At 48.1% G+C, this 22317-nt stretch overlaps 10 protein-coding genes across 10 annotated transcripts; 4 read left to right on the top strand and 6 right to left on the bottom strand.

Annotated features, from left to right (window-relative positions):
* Positions 1-280: 280 nt before the first annotated feature.
* Positions 281-2383, top strand: F5Y00DRAFT_252362 (carbohydrate-binding module family 50 protein; the record flags this gene model as incomplete). Its single annotated transcript, XM_048009932.1, has 1 exon — positions 281-2383. The coding sequence occupies one exon, from the start codon at positions 281-283 to the stop codon at positions 2381-2383; it is 2103 nt and encodes a 700-aa protein (XP_047866222.1).
* Positions 2384-2557: 174 nt separating this feature from the next.
* On the bottom strand, positions 2558-4263 carry F5Y00DRAFT_268426 (uncharacterized protein; the record flags this gene model as incomplete). The annotated part of the gene is made up of 1 exon (XM_048012247.1): positions 2558-4263. The coding sequence occupies exon 1, from the start codon at positions 4064-4066 to the stop codon at positions 2558-2560; it is 1509 nt and encodes a 502-aa protein (XP_047866221.1). The 5' UTR covers positions 4067-4263.
* Positions 4264-4944: 681 nt separating this feature from the next.
* F5Y00DRAFT_260589 (uncharacterized protein) lies at positions 4945-5412 on the bottom strand (the record flags this gene model as incomplete). Its single annotated transcript, XM_048011036.1, has 3 exons — positions 4945-5112; positions 5197-5303; positions 5379-5412. The coding sequence occupies 3 exons, from the start codon at positions 5410-5412 to the stop codon at positions 4945-4947; spliced, it is 309 nt and encodes a 102-aa protein (XP_047866220.1).
* A 1932-nt stretch (positions 5413-7344) lies between these two features.
* F5Y00DRAFT_252360 (NAD(P)-binding protein) lies at positions 7345-8397 on the top strand (the record flags this gene model as incomplete). The annotated part of the gene is made up of 4 exons (XM_048009931.1): positions 7345-7408; positions 7462-7913; positions 7964-8123; positions 8180-8397. The coding sequence occupies 4 exons, from the start codon at positions 7345-7347 to the stop codon at positions 8395-8397; spliced, it is 894 nt and encodes a 297-aa protein (XP_047866219.1).
* F5Y00DRAFT_36074 (carbohydrate-binding module family 50 protein) lies at positions 8396-9568 on the bottom strand. The gene has a single exon (XM_048013546.1). The coding sequence runs from the start codon at positions 9335-9337 to the stop codon at positions 8816-8818; it is 522 nt and encodes a 173-aa protein (XP_047866218.1). The 5' UTR covers positions 9338-9568; the 3' UTR covers positions 8396-8815.
* Positions 9569-9959: 391 nt separating this feature from the next.
* Positions 9960-12483, bottom strand: F5Y00DRAFT_35988 (uncharacterized protein). Its single transcript, XM_048013544.1, has 2 exons — positions 12269-12483; positions 9960-12196 (listed from the first exon to the last, which is right to left on the bottom strand). Exons 1-2 carry the CDS (start codon positions 12365-12367, stop codon positions 10175-10177), a joined length of 2121 nt encoding a protein of 706 aa, XP_047866217.1. The 5' UTR covers positions 12368-12483; the 3' UTR covers positions 9960-10174.
* A 1255-nt stretch (positions 12484-13738) lies between these two features.
* On the top strand, positions 13739-14202 carry F5Y00DRAFT_260585 (50S ribosomal protein L14; the record flags this gene model as incomplete). The annotated part of the gene is made up of 2 exons (XM_048011035.1): positions 13739-13820; positions 13907-14202. 2 exons carry the CDS (start codon positions 13739-13741, stop codon positions 14200-14202), a joined length of 378 nt encoding a protein of 125 aa, XP_047866216.1.
* Positions 14203-14505: 303 nt separating this feature from the next.
* On the bottom strand, positions 14506-16251 carry F5Y00DRAFT_35998 (DNA-directed RNA polymerase II subunit RPB9). The gene is made up of 3 exons (XM_048013545.1): positions 15720-16251; positions 14921-15010; positions 14506-14853 (listed from the first exon to the last, which is right to left on the bottom strand). Exons 1-3 carry the CDS (start codon positions 15972-15974, stop codon positions 14809-14811), a joined length of 390 nt encoding a protein of 129 aa, XP_047866215.1. The 5' UTR covers positions 15975-16251; the 3' UTR covers positions 14506-14808.
* Positions 16252-16927: 676 nt separating this feature from the next.
* Positions 16928-17839, top strand: F5Y00DRAFT_35970 (rotamase-domain-containing protein). Its single transcript, XM_048013543.1, has 3 exons — positions 16928-16935; positions 16996-17092; positions 17207-17839. The coding sequence occupies exons 2-3, from the start codon at positions 17090-17092 to the stop codon at positions 17732-17734; spliced, it is 531 nt and encodes a 176-aa protein (XP_047866214.1). The 5' UTR covers positions 16928-16935; positions 16996-17089; the 3' UTR covers positions 17735-17839.
* A 1400-nt stretch (positions 17840-19239) lies between these two features.
* Positions 19240-21229, bottom strand: F5Y00DRAFT_35943 (uncharacterized protein). Its single transcript, XM_048013542.1, has 2 exons — positions 20642-21229; positions 19240-20589 (listed from the first exon to the last, which is right to left on the bottom strand). Exons 1-2 carry the CDS (start codon positions 21012-21014, stop codon positions 19280-19282), a joined length of 1683 nt encoding a protein of 560 aa, XP_047866213.1. The 5' UTR covers positions 21015-21229; the 3' UTR covers positions 19240-19279.
* Positions 21230-22317: the final 1088 nt, after the last annotated feature.

The following is a 22317-nucleotide window of genomic DNA, read 5'->3' as shown; positions in this document are numbered from 1 at the left end:
TCATTCATGGCCGGTATCGATGTAACATGAAGGAAGATCCCTCTCATAAGAAAAGGGATGAGAACCACTCTTCTTGAGTTACTTTAGCAGAAGTTTTAGGTCTCGGCACAACCTACCTGGACATCCTGCATCTTCAGTGGAGGTGGAAATCCCCCTCGCCATCGTGATGTTTGCTGACCTACCCTTCCCCCTAATGAGGGTTGAAGTCAATCTATCGTCGCTCATACTGCTCTTTCTCCTCATCCAATTCCGGCCTCATGCACTGACAGTATCTGCCACGATGATGCTGTACAGCAATAGTCTTCCTTCAACGCTGACTTCAGTGTGTTCTGACGCGCTCCTCGCCGACGTCGCCGCCTGTGACCCTCTGGTCAAGAATCTTCGTCCGGACTTTTTCTATCCCCCGGCATCGTTGTCCCGCATCTGCACCGATGACTGCTCGTCATCGTTGGCCGCGTGGATGTCTTCGGTACGGACCAATTGCGGAAATCAAACCATCTTGGGCGACCTGGAGGTTGAGGCCGCGGCCGTCTATATCCCTGGATCGCTACAGTATTCTTTCCAATCGGCATGTCTGCAGGATGATGGCGGTCGTTATTGCGGTCCCGTCGCGGCCCTGGCTGCGGCGTTCTCTGATCCCGGGGTCAGCCCATTCAACTACATCAGCAACATTACAGAGCAAGACCAGAAGCCCGATGACTGCGACCTCTGTATTGTGGAACGGCTGCGCTTACGTGCGGGCTCCCCATACTTTGACGGCCCCATCGTAGCCAGCCAGTCCATGTATGAGAGCATGACGTCCAGCTGCAGCATCGCGGGCCGGCCCGTTACGAAAAGCACACTCGACTACTTCACCGCTACACCAACGCCAACGGCCAGCACCTGCGAAGGGTCCACGTACACTGTTAAGCCCTCGGATGATTGCTACACTATCTCCAGAAACCAAGGTGTCGGCACAGCCTGGCTTCTGGCCGATAATGATCTCGATGCGTATTGCAGCAATTTCCCCGGGGCGGACACCGTGCTGTGCATCACGAACAAGTGCACCACCGTGACGGTCGGCGTAAATGAGACATGTGCCGCTATCGCCAGCGCGGCTAACATCACCGAGACACAATTCCACGCGTGGAACCCCATCATCAACTACGCCTGCTCGAACTTGAAGCAGATGAATGGCTCCGAGGTGTGCGTGGCTGCTCCGGGCCGTAAGTTCGTGGCACCCACAGACACGTCGGGTCTGCCGCCCATTACGCCCACTGTGCCGGCGGCGACGCCGACCGACGTGGCCGAGGGGTCCGGCGAGAAACCGTGCGGTAGGTGGTACAAGGTACAGAAAGGAGACTACTGCAATCTATTGACCCTCAAGTTCGGCATCTCGCTCGCCGACTTTCTCTTCCTCAACACCGGCATAGACTCAAATTGCACCAACCTATTCGCCGAGGAGAGCTACTGCGTGCAAGCTGTGGGCGATATCAACACGTACTCGGGGCGCCCAGGCTATATGACCATCACGATCGACCCCAGCGCCACCTTCACCGGCGTCCCATTCACTCAACTTCCCGACGCCACGGCATCCCCCTACGCGCGGCTCTACACGCCGCTTCCAACAGCCACGGGCACGCGAGATGACTGCGTACACTACTTTGCCGGCGACGACTACCAAGTGAACGTGACCGGTTCAGCCTTCGCAAACCCCTGCCTCCTCGCGGTCACAGTCTACGGCGTCGATCTTGATTCCTTTGCTGCCTGGAACGTCGGGCTCGGCGATGTGACGTCGCCCTCTTGCGCCTTCGAAAAGGGTGTGAGATATTGCGGGTCGTGGTATCTCCAAAAGCCAGATGAGCTCGGTGATGTCCCAACTACCAGCGACACAGGGACACCTACTAGCCCAACTCCACCAGCTCCAACAATGTCGGGAGAACCTGAAAACTGCAACAAGTGGGCCGTCGTCGAGGACGGTGTGACATGCACCGACATGGCCGCTGCCGCTGGCATCTCCCTGGCTCAGTTCTTAGCCTGGAACCCCGCCGTCAGCGACGACTGCCTGACCAACTACTGGCTGGGAGAGGCATACTGCGTCGGCGTGTCATCCACATCGATCACGATAACATCAACCTCTGACATGCCCTCAACCACAATCACAACAACAGCAGCGCCAACTATCACAAAGCCACCCTCTGATTATCTGCAGGCCGGCCAGCCTGATAATTGCAGTAAGTGGGACCGCTGCGGGAGCGGAGAGTACTGCGAGTTGCTGGCTAGTCGCAACGGTCTCACCGTATCGCAGCTCGCGGCGCTTAACCCCGTTCTTGGTACGGCTGGCGCAGATTGTGGTACACAGATGTGGTTTGATTACTATTACTGCGTTGCTGTGTCGGAATAACTTGTAGGTAGGCAGGCAAGGAACTAGAAGGGGGCAGCACTACCTAATGTGAGTGATGTAAAGTTGACACCCTGGCCGTAAGCCCTCCTATGGTTGTAGACACAGACCGAGAATAAATAAAAATAAAAATTTTTTAAATCCATATGTTCGTCGCTTGCCATCGTAGTATCCCCTTTAGTGGAAGGCTCTCAGATCCTCGTCCCTCTTGTCTGTGAACTCGAAGGGCTTCCACGTAATCTCGACCTCGCTACCCTCCCCGCCCAAAGCCTTGAATGACTGGATGACGTCTTCATGGGGTCTCCACGACCCAACTTGCCATGTCAACAGCCCGTTACCACCGTTTTTTCCCGGGGCGTAGCTCACCCCCCATCTGTAAATGGCGCAGTCTTGATTATATGGTGCTTCACCACTGTCTTCGTATGCGCGTTGCCTCTCTTCCGAAGGCTGCCAGGCCAGGTACGCAAACAATTCCGCCTCCTCCAAGGCAGGCATGCCCTTCAGGGCGCCGGCAAAGGCTAACAAGAGGGGTTCGATCTTACGTGGCAGAGGCTCCGTGCGGAACATGTCTGTTCGACGCTCCTCCTCTTCCTCGTCTCCCTCGTCCTCGACATACTCTTCGTCCATCTCGTCGTCCTGCTCGTTGGGGGCGACAGGAGGATAATGGTGCTCGCGCGTGATCTCGAAGCCGCCGTCAGGGTGGGGGTTCTCGCCCCGCGGTCCGACGAAGTACCAGGTACCATCCGGACACCAGGGATGGAACTCAACGCGCAGACGTTTCATGCGGGGCCATGTCACTGGGGCCCGGAACAGATCGGGCGTCAAAAAGGCGCGCAGGTCGAATTGCTCAAGATGCGACGCCACAGTTCGCAAACCAAGTGAGAGAGGATCAGCGTCGTCCGGACGGACCAGATCCGGCATCTCGATGCTCTGGTCCTCGTCGACATAGAAAGCATTGGGCTTCCAGAACCACAGGCGCGCCGCGACTAGCGAAGTGGGCATATGCTCGTGTAACTCCCGCACCGCCCTACCGAATTCATGACGCTCGTCCCGCCATGGGCCTTCCCACGGCCGCGCGAAGTGGCGAAGCGTGCGCGGGCGGAAGGCGACGGGCATGCGCTCCCACAGCCACGGGCAGTCGAGGCTGCGCAGGGCAGGGAGTCTCGACGCAAGCTCTAGGGGCAGGCGCAGTGATACAGGCCGGACGTTCTCAAAGTCGATGTTAGCGCTGTAGTCCGGCGCCGAGAACAGCCGGAGCTCGGACACGCGCCACAGCTGTGGCAGAGTGGCCGGGTCACGCAGGGAGAGGCGACGCGAGTGGAAATTGCGGTGCAGGCAATGGGGATAGCGGTCGAAGGATTGATTGTTGATGCGGATGATGGGGATAAGGCCGTCTTTGCGGATGTATTCATCGACGTCTTCCGTCTTGCCTTCCGTCTTACCTTTCGTCTCGCTTAAACTCTCAAAATCATGAAGCGTCTCAAAGAGGGCGTGGATCTGGGAGGAGAAACTTGAGTTGATGGCTTCGAACTCGGCCGGAGTCTCGCGGCAGGGCAGAGGCGATTCATTTGGGTTGAGTAATAGGGGCATGTTTAAGTCGTAGACATACTCTCGCAACCCTTGCCAATACCGGGCATCCTCCAGCAAGGAATTCAGAATGGCTTCTTTCGTCCCAGTCGCAGCCATGATGATGGAGTTTGTAGAGAAGACACTCGGAAGGAGGGGAAATATTTATGAAGAAAGAGGCGATGATGCGCGTGTTAAATTAGACGGCTGTGGATTTAACTACATGTACCAAGCGATTTTGAGTTATCTCAGGTACAGCGGTTTATAAAGGCGTCACTTAAGAGGCATGTTTTCGTCAAATAATGTCACAAGCTAACATTTCGGGTGAGGAAGTTATAAGTGAAAGAAGCAATTAATAGAAAAGTACCTAGGTTAAGGTAATTAATAGAGTGTTACACGACAGGTAAAGCCTCTTTTCCCCTCTCGATACGGATACAATCATATATAACGAAATCCAATGATGCTTAATACTTCATATCCGTATAGTGAAGGTTAAAAGTAACTTCAAAGACTTCTTAATATCTATATGTAGCATTCGTGATAGTTGAAATAAAACGCGGTAGCTGCTTCGAGCGGGACGGGAGGCCCGGTAACAGAACAAAGTGCAGCCGCGGGGAGCGGCCGGTTACATGCTGGCGGGCCGGGAGAGCGGAAATCACGACCGGGCCGGATGGGATTAATATAAACATCTACTTGATATCACCTAGGGGTATACTTATTCCCATATAATAGGTAGGTTAGAAATAGTTAACTAATGCTTAAGCCGAGCGTCTGGATAGATTGTGAGTCTCTATAAGCAATATACCTAACCCTTGATTTCTACCGTTTGCCATCTAGACGTAGGACACTATACGACGTATTCTACCACGTAGGTATTTACTTTCGTAATATACAATGTGCATTTATTGATGCGATATATACTTCTCAAGGCTCATGCTTAACCCAAGTTCCCATATATAGGTAGTAGCTCAACGACAAATTTCTTAGAAATTTCCATCCTAGAAACCCTGCTTTTCAACTTGAGCCTGAGCCTTGGCGATAGTCTGATCGGCATTGGGGTCGACGAAGCCGCAGCCTAACTTCCCGTTCTGAAGCGACGCAGCTTCTGCGGAGCAGACACCTAGGCCTGTGGTTTGAACTTGGGCACAGCACGCAGACGAGCAGTCCTAACCATTTGGTTCTCTAATTAGCGATCAAGAGGGCTATCGAAAAACATTGCTTCACGGGCAATGCATAGAACAAGCACTTACAGCGTCGGAAGTGCAACCACCGGTGATGAACTGCTGTCCGTTACCTTGGCCTACGTTTTTGGCACCGGCATTGTTAGGCGTAACTTGGGCCAAAGCTGCAGCAGCGACTGGAAGGTATAAATGGTCAGCATCTATGTAGGTAATTTAGGTAGACAAGGAAGTTTAGCCAGGGCTTGACTTACGCGCCAGGAGTGCGGTAATGTTAACGTGAACCATTTTGACGGGGTAGGGTATCGGAATAGATAGAATATACAGTAGTTAGATATAAACCGAGCGACGCCAGGTCGTAGGTAAGACTTATTTTATACGGTGAAGAAATGAAGAGATGTTTATATATGAGATGGATTTCTCGACGCTATTTTCTACCTACCTATTCATCCGGAACGTGTGCCATTATTTGTAGTTTTTCTTCAGTTGAGCATTGCACTGGTCTCATCCAACTGCCCATCAACGAACGGACGATAAACGTCAAATAAGCTCCCATACCAAACCTCCCAGGTAGATCAAACGCGCTTCGAGTTGGCATGTGGGGTCCGAGGAGAATGGGCGTTGATACTCCCGGAGCCGGAGACACGCCAGGCGAAAGTCGACGCGGCTCAACCTCGTAAGATGCATTCTGACGTCCTTCAGCCAGAAGTGCGCTTGGCGTGAGATCGGCAAACCACAGACTGACCAAGCCGATGGGAACTCTGTGTGTTACTGCTATATGGCTTCGATGATCTGAGGATCTGCGACGTGCTTTGGACGATGTAGTGGATTCGGCAGATCAGCCAGTCAGGGAATTGCGTTTCATATTTGTCCCATCAGACAACTCTTAGACGAACATGTCAACGCAAGAGTAGATCTTACGCTTTGCATGATGGACTTGGCGGTTAATGCTTCGCATCGTGTTGATATCGTGTTGGTCAATTGCTCCATTCCAATACTCGCGGGCCTAAAGGATAATGTCTGCTATTGATAGAGAGTAGTGTGCAATATTGTAACTCTTAAGCGACGTCTCAATCCGACGTGCAATTCCTTATGTACATTAATAACAGTAGATCTTTATCGTATTCTTTTCATCTTGATATAAATATAGATCCGGGGTAAGCTTCGCAAAGAAGAGAGGAACCTGTACCGTGGGGTAGCAAGTACCTATAAAGAACAAGGATGGGAAATATATTTATTGGGCGTATAAAATGTCTACCACTTGAACTTGGGTTTGACAGCTAGAAGAATTATGAGTGAGAGGATACTATGTGAACTTTGCTTCTTGATATATCAGAAATTATTATCCAAATATGTGTATTAGTGACCTCGTGTGTTGGATAGGAGGGGTTTAACATATTGGCTTCGCCTTATCCCAATTAATCTATATTCTATTCCTAATATCTTAGACTGTTAATACAGAGTTAAAGATATAATACTATTATTCTCTCTTCGGGAGTATAGGCCATTTTTAACACCACCGCACTTCGCAACTGATAAAGGACCATTGAAACCTTCGAGAGCGTGATCCTAATCCAAGGCTCCATAACACCATTCGCCTACCATTTGTTGAAATACGGCCACTTCACTATACCTATTACCATGCTCTCCATACGAGAAACGAGTCTATTCGGCATGATACCTTCCTGATATCGTAGGTATATCAAGCTCCAGCGGAATCTAAGCGCTGTCACCGGAGTTTACCTAATACAACTTGATTCTTTTTTTAAGCGAACCACTCGGCTTTCGAAAGTGATCTCTACAAATTCGACAATTGGCTAGAAACAATTTGGGGACACGGGAATAAGCTAGTCTTGGATATGGCTTCAAACTTTCATTCCACGGACATTAGCCCGTCCGTTTATATTTAATCCCGAGGCTCACATGCCTGTGTCTTCCGTGTTTTAGTAGTACTAGTCGGCTACATTATTAACCCGTCCAGGAGTTACGGACATCCCCCTCCCTTTTCCCCGTACGCGCTTGCGCGGGCAGGCAACGCAGCTAGTTTTATAAATACATTTCCAATGCATCTCAATTGAGAATGCTGCATAGATACTGCAGGAAGATAGTACTTATAGACGACTATATTCGTGGTTTCCATCAATATATCCTTACCAATAATTACACAGTTGCAGGTTAATATAACAGGTTTCGTCGATTTCCACATATAAGGAACTCAAAATGGACTCGTCTGGATTATTTCGGGTGGATGGCCTGGTGGCTGTTATCACCGGCGGTGGAAGTGGTAAGGTTCTAAAATTTCCAGATCTTCTCTGGTTTATTTTAACCAGTCTATAGGTATTGGAGATGTTATGGCCAGGGCGTTTGCAGGGGCCGGAGCAAAGAAAGTCTACATTCTAGGACGACGACAAGAGACTCTCGAAGCAGCCGCCACTGCACATCCTAGTATTATTCCCGTACAATGTGATATTTCGACCAAGGATTCCCTCCAATCCGCAGTTGACTTTATAACAAAGGACGTCGGCTATGTGAACCTATTTATCGCCAACGCGGGTGTTATCGGTCCACGGGCGACCTGGACTAAGGGAGCGTCCATCTCAGAGCTTCGGAAGAATCTATTTGAAAACAACTCCATGGAGGAGTTCAGCAACGCCTTCCACGTAAACGTGACTGGTACCATGTTCTCCATATTTGCATTCCTCGAGCTCTTAGATGCGGGTAACAAACAGGCCTTGAAAGGGGGATTCGGAGCTCCGATAAAGGAAGGTAGCGATGTTCCTTCAATCCAGGTATGAAAGTCTTGACGAACGCTCAATTACATTTGCTAAGATACTCCTAGAGCCAGGTTATCATCACCAGCAGTATCTCGGCCTTCAGTCGAACATTTTTGTCTCCGCCTGCTTATGCAGGAAGCAAGTCAGCGCTTATCCATCTTACCAAGCACGCAAGTACAGGTCTCAACGGGCACGGTATTAGGGTCAATGCACTTGCTCCAGGGCGTAAGTTTTTGACCTTTTCCGCCATCTCGATGATCCAAAGATTAATAGATCTGTAGTGTTCCCTTCTGAGCTAGCAGCGAATTTGATTGGATCACGCGATCCAGCTACAGAATCCGTTGACGATCCTAAGTTTATTCCAGCTAGAAAATTCGGAAGCGATGATGAAATGGCTGGCGCTGTTCTCTATCTGGCTAGCAAGGCAGGTTCTTTCTGTAATGGATTCATCCTAGTTAATGATGGCGGAAAGCTATCGACCATGCCGGCTGATTATTGAAACACTGCAACGAAGTATTGCCACGGCTGGCGTTGTCTCATCTGATTTTTAACGGCCCGACTTCGACCAAGAGAACCCAACAGCTCGTATGAGCTCAACGGGGTAGGCTAATACCGGCTTACATTACTGACTGGGGCCTGAACAGGGGGAACCATATGTACACAAAGCTGGCGAAGCTGTACATAGGTTCCTCTACTATGTAGTAAATAGTTAAGATAGCGGCCGAAATAAACCTGGCATGAGACGCGAATCTAAATGTGGAAATGTAGCACAGCTACCTGTACGTATCTGTAAACGCCAACGAAGCGAAGCGAAGCAAATGATTCGATCCCGGCAACAAAAGCCTACAAGCTAATGCTGCTGTGTTAAGGACCCTGGGGTAACAAGAAGACCCTGTAACCCTTGGTGTAGCGACGACCTAGACCCTTGGGATACATACCGTACCACCGATGGGTAACTTATCGCAATCAAGATCTTCGTTCTCGTGGATGAGAGAATCAAGTGGGACGTCATGTCCCTCGGCGATGGCCCAGCACGTGTCGCCTGGCTTGATCTTGTACGGACTGCTGTGCTCTCCGCAGGTAATCGGTTCGATCGGTTTAGTTGTACCGCTGATGATCCAAAAGATGAGGATCAGGAATAAACCGACCAGTAAGAACCAATTGAGTAAGGGCATCATCTCGTGTCGCCATGAAGTATATGGTCCCTTCGAGGCTGAGTGGAGCGGCTCTGTTGCATCATGTGCTTCCTCGTCACCGTAAGGTGCGTATGTCGTATTGACGCGATGGAGTTCACCGTATCGGTTACCGGGTGCACTTTCCCAGATAGTTCCCTCGGCGTCGCGGAATGTGTAGGTTTGGGTATCGGCATCGTAGCCGATACGTTGCATGCCCTCCGGGAGGCGTTCCTCGTCGGTATCGTACTGCGACCAGCGGCTCATTGTAGAGTTTAAAGTTGGGTTGAAGTACGTTAAGAATAGACTTGATTAGTAAAACGGGGCGATGAACTTTATGATAATGGTTTAGAGTAAGCTAGGAATAAGGTAGTTAAACTAGAATAATAGTAGTTTTGTTCAATAAATAGGTTGGTTTACTTGGATGATGTAAAATGTAAAGTCAAGCCAACGTCGTAAGGTGTCACGCGGAAGAAACGGAAAGCATTTAATTAGCCTAGCCTTACCTACCTAGGTAGGTACATAGCTTAGGTACTATGTATTGTACGTTATTACATAGAAAGCTGTTTCAAGGGAAGCCCCTGAAACGTCTAATATCATGTACCTGCGTAGATATTGTACATTGTGACGTGTATTGCTGCTGTTGGAAACACAAGGCCAGAAGGCGCAGCTAAATAGATGGGTCTAAGCACATGGTATGACGTCAAATGTTGGCTGAGACCTTCTCCTGAAAATCTTCCATATCACACAGCATTTCTCTTGTACACGTGATCGACAACGAGTCGACAATTATTACCTATTTGTTCAACTGGAAATCGGATACATCGAACGGGTCATGGAAAATCTTGAAAAATAGGGGTTTAAGCAGCCGAGCTGCAGTGTACATACTAGATAGGATACGTAAGGTACCTATCTGTCTGATATACCTGATATACAATTGAACTCGATAAATGATGCAAACGCTATGACAAATAACGCCGAGAATATGCCTGGGGGAAATGGGGGAAATGTTACATATCCCATATTGGGACAGTGACTGTTGAAAGTAACCAATTAATCCATTCCCATGCTGCCAAAAATCACTATATGCCGGTATGCGGTATGCTAACATGTAACTTTTATACTTGGTTGCCGTTTTCTTGTACTTCGTCTGATGTTACCAAGTTCGTCATCCTCTTCGTTGTGCATTTCATCTTCGAGGCCTAGATCGGTGCGTGCTTTTCGAGGTCGGCCTCTCCCCCTTTTCTCCGGAGTCTCCTTCTCCGGAGTAGCTGTAGTAGTCATCGAAGGTAACTTTCGTCCGCGTATTCTTGCTTCTTCCTCTGCTGTTAAGAATCGATGGACCGTACGGTGATCTAAGATGCGTTCTTCTTTATCATGTTTACCTTCTTTCTCAGTTTTAGGCCACTGGTAGCCGTATAACTTAGAGTGGCGCTCGCATCGTGGACAGGAACTTCGCGTATAATAGGCATTATATTGCACGAATGGCTCACTACACACAGTGCAATGTATCCAGGCGGTGTTAGGCTCGGAAAGTAGCACTGGGGTAAGAGTATAATCTCCTGGAGTTCGGGTACGAGATGGAGGTGTAGACTCCTCGGCTGCGGCTGCGCGACTGGCAGTTGGAAGCTCGCTCTTTGGCGGTCTACCCCTAGGGCGACCTCGTTTGGGGCTAGGCTGTTTGTTTGAAATTGAGGACTCCGTCTCCTCAAGAGCGGAGGTAACGGCCTGAGAAAAGGCGGAGATGGGTGTAATAGCAACGATGGGGGCTGGAAGTGCTACGATATCCGGTGATGGTTCCTCAACTTGGCTAGCTGGCGGGGTCAATATAGCTCCATCGGCTTGAGCAATACTTTCAACCGTAGGCAATGGTGCGACAGCTATTGAATCTTGGGCTTCGAGACTTGAAGGTGTGTAGGTGATCTCAGAAAGTGGAGACGCCTCTGAATCTTCCTGCTTAAGAGAAGCAGTTAATGGTTTTGAAGGCGTCAGGGTCGGCGATTCTAAAATGGGCTCTTTAACGTCTTCTTCAGGCGTTGTAACATCCGTCAGAACCATATCTATACTCTCCATTTCTGAAGAGTTGGTACTGGTTGAACCCTCGTCGCTGCTTTGTCCAGATAAGCTTGGAAGAGCCGGTATAGCATCAACTTCATACTGCAACAACTTCAGTTTTTTGTCGGGAGTGACCGGCGGTGATTGTAGCGACTCGAACTCGCGCTTCCGCTTTTGGCGTAAGATGCCCTGAGGTGCTGGAGACCCAAATGCAGATCCCATCTCAGAATCTCCTTTTAACGTCCTGGATCGGGTCTTTAAAATTCGGGGTCGGATATCAGGAGTGACGGAGGGAGTTCGGGATGCAGACGCGCAACTATCATCTCGCCTCCTATGGCGTAACGAGTACCCTTCAGCAGTAGTTGCTTCAATGCTTTTCTTTAAGGCTACGGTACCGTCGGCTGGTGCCCAGCCATTTACCAAGTTGTTTTCGCATGTCCGGCATAGACATTCGCAATTGTCGGCGCCAAAATAGTTCTCAGAGTATGTGACAGTAATCTCGTCCCCTACTTCGATATCCCTTGCGGCAATGATCTCGATTCCAGCTTGACCAGTGATCATCAAACGCGCATTGGCTTCACAGTCGTGGTTTGCAAACCGTGCAGGTCCCATGAACAAGCTTGCGCACTTGTTCCTTGCACTAACTACAATGCTGAAATCTTTCTTCCTCTTTGAGAGTTCCTTCTCCTCCTTCTCCGTGATCAACACCTGGATACCCGACAAATACTTGACTGGCTGACCCTTTTTGACGAATTTCCGCGCAGTCACTGCTGCTTCGTGAGTGACAATCGTATATCGGTTCGTTGAGCTGACTTCGAAGGGACAATCGGGAAGGTAGATTTGCATATACCGACGAAGATGGGCACGAAAGTCGGCCTTTTCTTTTGGAGTCCTGAGCGCATCGTGAAACTTGCGCAACCCGTCTGTCGCAAGTAATTTGGACTCAGCAATTTCGATATTAGGGTCGACAATAAGATGAGACTGGATAATCTTGGTGATTTCCTCTTCTTTTATGCCTCGCGAAGGGTGATAAGATGGGCGGTTCTTGGGGATTGCGGTCCAGTAGTATGCCTGGAGAAGAATGTTAGTTCTTCCTTGTATTACAATGCACTATCGCTGTTAGAGATAGGTCTTTCCACTCACATGGTCCACAAGGGCATCTGTTAGTATGTCATCGTACGATGATAATTGCGCAAGAGTGATCTGTTGCTTCTTCAATGCCGTAGATGAATTGGGAGGCATTGCGACACGCAGCTTTGCCCAACCAGACCAAGGAAAGATTGCAATGCAATAGTATGTATAAAGCCAAAACAAAGCTCTAAAAGGATTACTGTGAAGTAATGTGCAGGATGTGCAGGACGTAATCTCAGGATGGGTGGATATTTACAAGTTTTCTCCGGCCCCAAGGAGTGTCCAGCTATTTCATGCAAGTAAGATGTGAGTAAGGTGGAAGGGTGACACCTAGTTGCAATGGGATGATTATGTGCTGGGCTGAAATGCAGTCAGGGGGGGCCGAGTTGAAGTTGACAAGTGCCCCCAAGCGCCAGCGCATACGCTTATCAATGCCCTTTAGAGCTTTTATCACAAGCCTTTTGAGCGAGATGGACGGTATGGACAAGAAATGCGAGCTTTATGATATATATCGTCATGCGAAAGGTGAACCGGGGTAAGGGAATGAGAGAGGACGGGAAAGATAATGAAATGGGAGAAGAGGGTATATTGGCTTTTGGCCACGGCGATGCTCATTGATACCAAAAAGTGATAAAGTACGATGGGGAGAAACTATTAAAAAAGATAGTCGTTGTTGAATACTAGAGGAAACTCAATTGGAATCATCTATCTGTGAGCTCGAGTCTAAAAACCAAAACAGAAACAAAGAGTAGTTTCTTAATTAATCCATCAGGAACCGCGGGTGAAGTGCCGCCCCCTGTTGAGCCGGCGCAAAAGTGAGAGTGCAAGAAAAAGTGGGAAAAGAGGGTGGCAGGTCAACCATCAACCAGCCCGGACCCCGGGGAGACCTCTGATGCAATCAGTCGATCGATTCGGGAGGGAAGTCACTAGCCAGATTAACAATACCAGGGATGTACGTACTACCACCTAGGTAGGTAGGCACCTAGTGTAATCTAACTTATATAGGTACCTGCTTAGCCACGACATCTTGCAAGCCTCATCTGATGGAACCAAGGTTATAAATTTGGTAATCGGACATGCGGGAGGCATAGGTACATACAGAGGCTGAACCAACCAAAAAGAAGCCACTTCCAATTTACCTACAGACGCCGGGGCCACTTAAGTGTGGAGAGATGATGAAAAGCCACTAACCAGATCTAGGGACAGGACCTTAAGATAGGTAGTGACCAATCATATTACATCTTGGCAAATTCAGCCTTAGATCATTTTGCTAAAGCCTCGAATTTTCGACCTCAAACAAACAAAATACTTAAGCACTTTATTACTTCCGCGTGCCACCGCATCGCATCGCATCGCATTATCGAGGATTGCAACCCTGTACCAAGGGTATCAGCCGGTCAAGATGATCCAACTTAAGGTATTGTAAGATCATTATAAAACCCATGGTATATTTATATATTGACTTCGAGCGAAATATAGACGATGCTTAACTGCATCGACAACTCGGGTGCCGCCATAGTCGAATGTGCCCTAGTCGTTGGCCAGAAGAGACACGCGACCATTGGTAGGTTCTGACCTCTTACATAGCTCGATCATATGTTTGATCGATCATCCTTCGATGACCGTCCGTCGCTAAACTAGATACGTCAGGTGACAGAATAGTAGCTATCGTCCAAAAGCAGCGAGGCGCAAGTGATGCCGGTATGGGTGCAGCTTCAGCGGCAAATAAAGTCAAGCGCGGCGATATACGTCACGCTATTGTTGTACGCACCAGGAAGCAGGTCCAGCGCCCTGATGGCAGCGTCGTCCGCTTCGACGACAACGCCTGCGTCCTTATCAACAAGGCCGGAGATCCTATCGGCACTCGTGTGAACGGCGTAGTAGGTGCCGAATTAAGGAGACGCGGATGGAGCAAGATCTTGAGTATGGCACCCGCTCATGCGTAGGCGTAGGCGACATTATGAGAGGGGCTGTATCTGTACGTTATAAGAACGCGGACGGTATGAAAGGCAATCTATATTTTATACCAACCGCAATACCCCTAGCATTTTACGATGGGTCAAGGGAATAAGCGTCAACAAATCAGAATTTATAAATAAATATCGTGTACTATATACTAAACGCACATATAGCAGACCTTGACAAGGCATACCGGCGTCGTACTAAATAGCTAGTACACGATATGAAAGGTCGCGCGTTATTCTCGAGATCGAGTTTACAAAATCCTCAAGTACATTACATCATAGGAACCATCGCATATACGTGTAGTGAAACTCCTCCCTAGTCGTACCCGGCTATTCACTTGGCAGCAGGTGTAGGACGCAGTAGACAGGTACAATATGCAGATGCGACTTTATAAAAAGAAATTAGAGTATATTAATACCCAATTAAAGTGCAGTTTTCCATGCCAGGGAAATTTCCTTAAGAAATTCCGCCAAATCGCCTCCAAACGCCGAGTCATGCAATACCAAAATGACCTTAATTGTCGGATCAAGGTCCTTGCGTATGTGCTCCAACCTGATTTTTATGATGATCATAGTCCATCATAATCATTACTGAAATATGTGACCACATTCGCAGCATACGTAGAAAAGTTTCTGTCGGGAAATAGTTAGATATTTAGTTCTCGTCAATCAAATACTTAAAACAGGGGAGAGCACTGACCATGCCGGTTTCCGCGCTTCGCTGCTGGGATTGAAAGAATACCGCTTCTTCGTGCTTGCACACGGGGCAGGTTTTATTGGACCGTGGAAGCTAAATGCCAGGAAAACAAGGCGTTAGCACTAGGTTCCCCAAGAGAGAATACATACGATGCATGCTCTCTAAAGCTGGGTGCCCAGTGCTAAAGAGAAGTCCAGAGAATTATGTGTATGCCATTGCCCGGCTGTCTGTCTATGGGTCCGTCTATTGGTCCGTCTGTTGCCCAAAATATGTGACATAGATATGAGAATATAATCATCAAATCTTGAGAACAAGATCATTGCGAAGCAATTCTTGTTGACTGGGCAGAAACGAGCTCATGGTAAGACATCAACACGTCACCATACTCCGGAGGATCCTCGAGGGCTTCGGGAGGATCAGCATCCAAAGCATCAAGTGACCTGAGAAAGCCATTGCCAGAAATGTAATAGGCAAGACTGTCCTCATCTTGTGAGATATTGGGGATAAATGGTTCGCCACATGACGCAAATTTATCGGCCCAAGCAGCCTTCCCTTCATCATCCTGGGAGGCCCAGTAGCTGGCGAATCGTATGGAGTCCAAGGTTCTTGTAACGGCGTAATCCGGGTTGTTTCGAACAAAATGATTGTACTCGTCGACTGATGCAGGGTCTTCACACCGATCACAGTGGAGGAGCGTCACGCCACATCTCAGACAGACAGCCGGGCTGCAATCGGTAGAAGTAGGGAGATGGGGATGGGGATGGGGAGAAGCCTGGGTGGAAGAAGAAATATGATTACGAACCGTCGGGTCCGATCCCACGTCCTGGGTCACACCAGCTGTCTCGCCTGCTGCACTGTTGATAACATTGCGGAAGACACAGGAAGATGTAGCCTCTTCGGTGTATTGACACGTGCGGCAGGTGAACTGAAGCTTATGGGCGTCTTCATCTTCTTTGGGGTACAGCATGTTGGAACACTCTGCGCAGAAACGGAAAGTGATCTGCTCCTGGTTGTTCTTGGGGGCATCCCCGTCGTTACTCGGCGCCGGAGACGACATGATGCTATGCAAGGTTCCTGATGGTACTAAATACTAGTAGGGTTGATGCGACGAGACCTTGAGAATTGATGGTTGTCAAATACCTAGGTAGATGATGATTCTAGTGGGAGGGTTTTATCCTTGATGGAATGAAGCTGCGCTTATGTATTTTATTGCAGTTTCGCTGTGGTCAAGATTGAAGACCAGGTTATTCGTGATACGGCGTTGGAAATGTGAGATGAAATGTTGAAAGACCGACACCGTTTGGTGGTTGTTGTTAATCAAAGATGGAAAGACCTTAGTCACTTTTTGTCAAGCTTTAAAAGTGACCGCTTAATGAATAGTGTGTTCTAGATTTAGCAGTGATGTTGGAGCTAACTTTAATTGGGTTTGCACAGTTACATAGGTACCTAGTAAGCTTCGGAACATCGGATAAAGTATTCTTAACAATGACAGCACGTAATGACAGGTAACTGACTAACGTGGATATGGCTTAAGCTCATAGTCACTAGGACCACTGATTGGTCGGTTGACCAACATATGTACCTATGTACAATAGTAAATGGATGGAGATACATAGGTACAATACCTAATGATTCTGTAACCTAGACCAATCACTTTTAGATTCACCCATTCAGCACCCCGCGTTTCAACTAATTTCGTCGTCAGGTCAGCGTTGCCCCCGCTCAACTGACAATATCCTCGTGATCTTTCTTACCTAAGGTCAACAGAAAAGGTACCTACGTATGTACTTACCCTTAATATTCGACGCAATTCTTCCCTAGCAACTCACTACCTACATCATCAACACACAACACCACCACACCATCGTCATCGCCACTCGCTTTTTCTTATATCTTGGGAAGGCTAGAAAAGCAAAGTTTATGTTGTCACTTCCTTAGATTTAATTACATTTTAAGGAAGCTTCAATTAGCGAGCTATAGCTTCAATTCTAAGTTTGAAATTTCAAGCTTCCCTTGAGGTAAACATCAAAGCAGTCGCCCACTCTTTCTTCTAGACCGACGCATACTCAGGACTGTAGTATACTCTTGCTCCAGCCTAGCTTAAACAGCTGTTAAATAAATTATAAAAGCTGTTCATCAGCCACACAGTAGTCTTCGTATCACACCGCCAGCATGGTAAGTTAGCCTCGAGCCTGCCAGAGGGATTAGAATTTGCAAATCTGTTCTACCCATTCATTCATCTCCATATTAAAATTTATTAAATTTGGCACTAATGTTTCCTATGGTCAGGATGACTCGGGATTACCACCTAACTGGGAGGTGCGCCACAGCAACTCCAAGAACCTTCCATACTATTTCAACGCCAGCGAGAAAGTCTCGCGCTGGGAGCCGCCGGTTGGGACCGACACCGAGAAGTTGAAGCAATATATGGCAACCCACCATTCTACTTCGTCCCAGACGGCTCCCGTCAGCCACCCCGAGGGCAAAATCCGTGCCGCCCACCTACTAGTCAAACACCGCGACAGCCGGCGACCTGCGAGCTGGCGCGAGAGCAATATTACCCGAACCAAGGAAGAAGCAATGGCTATTATCAAGGGTCATGAGCAGAAGATTAAGAGTGGGGCCGTATCTCTTGGAGAGATCGCCATGACTGAGAGCGACTGCAGTTCGGCCAGAAAGAGGGGAGATTTAGGATACTTCGGTAAGGGAGACATGCAAAAGGAATTCGAGGAGGCTGCTTTCGCACTACAACCTGGCCAGATGAGTGGTGTTGTGGAAACCGCGAGTGGACTACATCTAATCGAAAGGTTAGTTTAAGTCCTTGTGTATTTTAGGAGTGGGAAATTTTGCCACCCAGGCGCATAGCTAGGGCGCATGGCTGCCTCTTTTATGAGGCTCACTAAACATGGTGTTAAAGCACTGCTTAGTCCCATCATTATTTAGCATGGAGCGAAGAGGCACATCAAGACCTACTCGGTTCCTATATACTAAAGGATAGCATATGATGCGACGCTTCTGTGCAGCCAATGGGCCTTTCTCTCCTAATACCTTACGTAGTTCTATGCAGGCACCGGATTCCAAGTGGAGACCCTAAATTATTCTACAGTCTTTATATGCCTTTAAAATCATTAGGGGTTGCTGCAAATATTATGGCTATATCCTATTATTCATTCTCTTCCAGTTTGGTTATACACCCCTAGTTACCCCTTTTATACTTCTTAACGTCAACCCACACTTGATTAAACGCAGACATGCCTTATTACATTTATTTCTACCAACAATTAATTATATAAGCAAAGCCCTTATCTAAATTCGCTTCAAAGTTGCAAGTCATCAGATTAGTGTGGTAGCCCACGATGCCTAGTAAGAAGTACAAGTCTTCCGAGTCAAGTCGCACTTTGGCTGCTGAGCTTCTAAGCTATATCGAGCTCGTGGTAATATCTGGGAGATAAGTAAGACAGGTAAGCTCGGAAGTTATAGGAACCATAGTAATAGTATGTTTACGTTATGCAGTTTCACATTTCAAAAGACTGGATGCCACTAGAGACGTATCTAAGCCAAGTACGGCTTTCCTCTACGGCTTCGGTATTGTTACCATGATAGGGATCTCCGCAGTTCCCGGCTGAATTATGGCTTCAGCTTCCAGTGCCGCGGTTGTTATGGTTGCTGTAGGTCGGGACATAGACTTATCTACACTGAATACAAATTATGATCCAGCAGGACCGATGTAGACTGAGACACGTTCGACGAAGGGGTATAGCTCCCCCAATATCCCCGCAGAGACGAAAACCACACATGTCCACAACGTAGAATCCAAGAACCTATGAGTCGCGCTATGCCGTGCGACTTTGCGAGGACCAGAGACAGTGCCTGCGTAGGTGCCCAAGGTATGTGTGCGCCGTAGGATTGATGATACGGCGGCTTTGCAGGGTTTCATCTCCCACCAGTCGTGATTCGGCGAGCAAGATACTAAATCTCAATTACGACTGCGGTCCGGTTTCATATCGCTCATGTTGGTATCTACCGTTAGACGGCTAAGGGGCAAGCAAATCTTCTAATGCTAATACGAAAATCGTTGAATAATAATGATCCCATTAGGAGTACGATTATGATTATGATGCCATTGGGTGAGAATATGCTAGAAACAATATTTACGTATATTCGTAAACATTCCAAAAATAAAAACGGCTCGGATGAAAAAGATGCTCCCAATTCCCATCTGTGTCTATCAAAACCCATGTAGTGGTATCATTCGCCACACCCGAAATCTCTATGCAACGTGATATTATGTATCTCGTAACTCATATAATCGTGATCATGATAGTGATCGCTAACTACCGTCTTCGAAATATGGCATTCTCCTCATCTCCATGTTAGAGATACTATAGTCTCCGAGACACTAGGTACCGCCGTGAGTACTACTGTCATAGCTCCAAATAAGGTCATTGACAATGCCGAATATGCTGTAGTTCTCGAGTCCCGTTCTATTAGATGCGCTGTGCCCATCGCTGCCGCGTTGATGCCTACGGTCACACCAGCTGCGATAACCGCATTGTCGGTCCTAGTAATCTGCTTTTGAGCGTTTTTCTCCTTCCACATGTCCGTAGACCCCGTAGTTTCCGTGTAACTACTGTTGGAGTCGTTAGATTTCAGCTGGTGCTCCTGGTCGTTAATCCGCAGGAGTGAGAACAGCCAATCTCCGCCCATCTGGAAGATAATCCCGCCAAAAATAACAAGTGCGCTCATGAGTGTAGTGCTGCCGCCCAAGCCTTCAATCGCCGGCACCCCAAGAGCAATAGTAACAGATCGAGCAGCAAATGCTAGCGCGTCAGCGGGCTGTAATCCCAATGCGCGGGCGATCATAACGTTGAGGAAGACGTTTGCCACGGCAAGCAATGCGCATGTGGCTAACACCGTGTATACACTTTTCCATAGCTCTTTTCGGTACTCGAACATCTTGAAGCCCATACAGACAATGCCTGCGTCCAAGACGGGTCCAGATAGGTCACCAGCACCGATATTACTTGATATCCTTCCGCCCTTTGCAATCGCATATATGCTTTCCGCCAAAGTCTGATGCCTATGAAACTCAGTGATGATGACATCGATACTTCGTCCAGTATATCCCGCCTTAATCCAGAGGTAAGCCGTTCCAATTGCCCAAGTCACCAGCACCGGGTTCGCAGATATGACCACTGCCGATCTTAGGTACGGAAACCTTAGGAGAGAATATGAACTTTTCAACGACCTTTGAAACCGAACGGATAAAATCCAGAATAGGATAAAGCATAGAACTTCACACGGTGCTTCGTACTTAGTCGCAAGATATATCGGAACCCCGATGATGGCAAGCAGAAATATGCAAATCCATAGCGGACCTGTGCGTACGATCTGTTCTATAAGTTGCGAGACCGAACCTCCTTTCACCGCTTCGGCCGAAATAAAGGGCTTCTCGTTTGATATAGCCACACTTATCCGAGATAATTGAGATATCCGCTTCGCACCCCTATCTGTTGGCGGAGCCGGCCATGCTGCGGGGGGACTAGGCCAAGATTTAGGGTGGCTTTCGACGTCGAAAACTTTCTCTCGTACACCTCGTAGTCGTTGTTCTAGCTTGGAACTCCCGAACGCAACCAAATACGTGCTAATATAGCCCACAAAAGTAGTGATGACTAGTTTTAGTTAGCTAGGTTCTACAAGGGGCAATGCTATCCGGCGACTTACAGAAAGCCCCGGCAATCCTAGGGACATCCATGACATTGGATATGTGGTCCCTGTTGAGCATTATGAAGGATGCCACAAAGCCGAAGGACATGTGCCGGCCAAGGAAGTCAGTCGGTCCGCGTAGGTGCTTGGAGTATAACTTCTCAGTTCCCCTATGAATGCAGTTGGCGATGAGGAGAAGGGAGGAGAAAAGAAGCATCACCAGGATAGAGGCAGGGAGGTTTATGGAGTAGATATCAAGGGTGATCTGGATAGGAACAACCAGAACCTGGATCAATCCAACAAACGCCAGCCCTACCCCGGCATCCCGGTATCTTTTGGCTGTTTCCGGTTTATGTAGAGCCCTACATAACTGTTGGATGAATGAATCCATGGCGTGGTTTGTTCAAGTATGGATTAGAAGAGCCCTACGAGATGGAAAGACATGTAGCGGGTAGAGATGAGTTCTGGAAGATTATATGTCTTGAAGTAATAAAGGGATTGAAAAGACTCGTTTGGGTACTGGGACTGAGATATATACTTAGTAATAACAGTTCGTTTGATGGAAGATTCTGTGACTCGGGAAGCGGGTATTCAATGTGGACTAGCTAGATCAAAGTTACTTATGTTTCCACGGCCGAAAGACATGGTAGATTCATAATTGCACGAACTTCTGTGAAGTATCCGAAGAGCACAAGAGGAGTTTAGGTCAACCACAACCATGCTAGGATGGCATGGAGATACGGTTCCATGGTTCCATGACGTCTCACGCATTTAGCCAGGCAAGTGGGCAACCGGGCGGGCCCTAGTAGGTACAACGACGGCGAGAATGTGATACAGACTCACGAGCACAAGCTAAAACAAAAGAAGAAAAAATATGGCTCAGTCACAGCAGCATTGCCCAATGGTAATCTACATTTTCTACCATTGCTCAAGTCTTGAATGTCGGTACATTCGGCCGCTGTCACTTTGACATGGCGACGGGGAGGGATGGCGGAAACGGGTCGGCACATACGCATGCAAACGCATGGCCGGTGTCTAGACAGAGTGCTGGGACGTCCCATCTTGACAGAGAATTAGATCTTGTATCATGTCCGTCGGTTTGCAGTTTTCCAGATCTAACAGCCGAGACTGACTATCTAGAGAGAATAAGACTAAGCCGAAGTAGGTCTTGAGCTAACCTGTGAAGATGTTGTGAAGATGTTTAAGAGTAACAGCGCACTTTAGAGCTAGACTTTAGAAAAAGCCATGATAAAGAAGAGCTCGTGTCCCTTTTTTTAGGAAATGAATGGTTGACCGCTGGACTAAGGTGGTACAGTTTGGGGGCGGACCATTCAGGACCCTTTGCTTGCAAACACAGCGTATGAGACAAGCGCAGCGATGCGAGCCGTCCTGGACATTAACGCGGCAAAGTCAGAAATGGGTGTCAATCTGGATTTGTTCATCTTCAAGCTTAAGTAAATCCGTATCGTTCTGACGGGGCTACCATTGTAGCCTCATGGTTGATGTTACTGTACGTCATTGTCAGTCTATTTCTGAACAGACGAACGTGGCGGATCGCCTCAATTTTGTCACAGAAACACGACGCATGGTAACTGTTACCAACAGCCTCATTGACATCATTCGCAGGGATACTTATGCATATAAGGATTCACAGAAGATCCCAAATATGATGTCCTTTCTCAGAATCATGGCTA

The sequence above is a fragment of the Daldinia vernicosa genome, assembly GCF_022497035.1.
Source record: "Daldinia vernicosa strain CBS 139.73 unplaced genomic scaffold F5Y00scaffold_15, whole genome shotgun sequence".
NCBI classification, from domain to species: Eukaryota; Fungi; Ascomycota; class Sordariomycetes; order Xylariales; family Hypoxylaceae; genus Daldinia; species Daldinia vernicosa.
The sequence above is the reverse complement of the archived record's forward strand: the minus strand, read 5'-3'. Positions and strand labels throughout refer to the sequence as shown.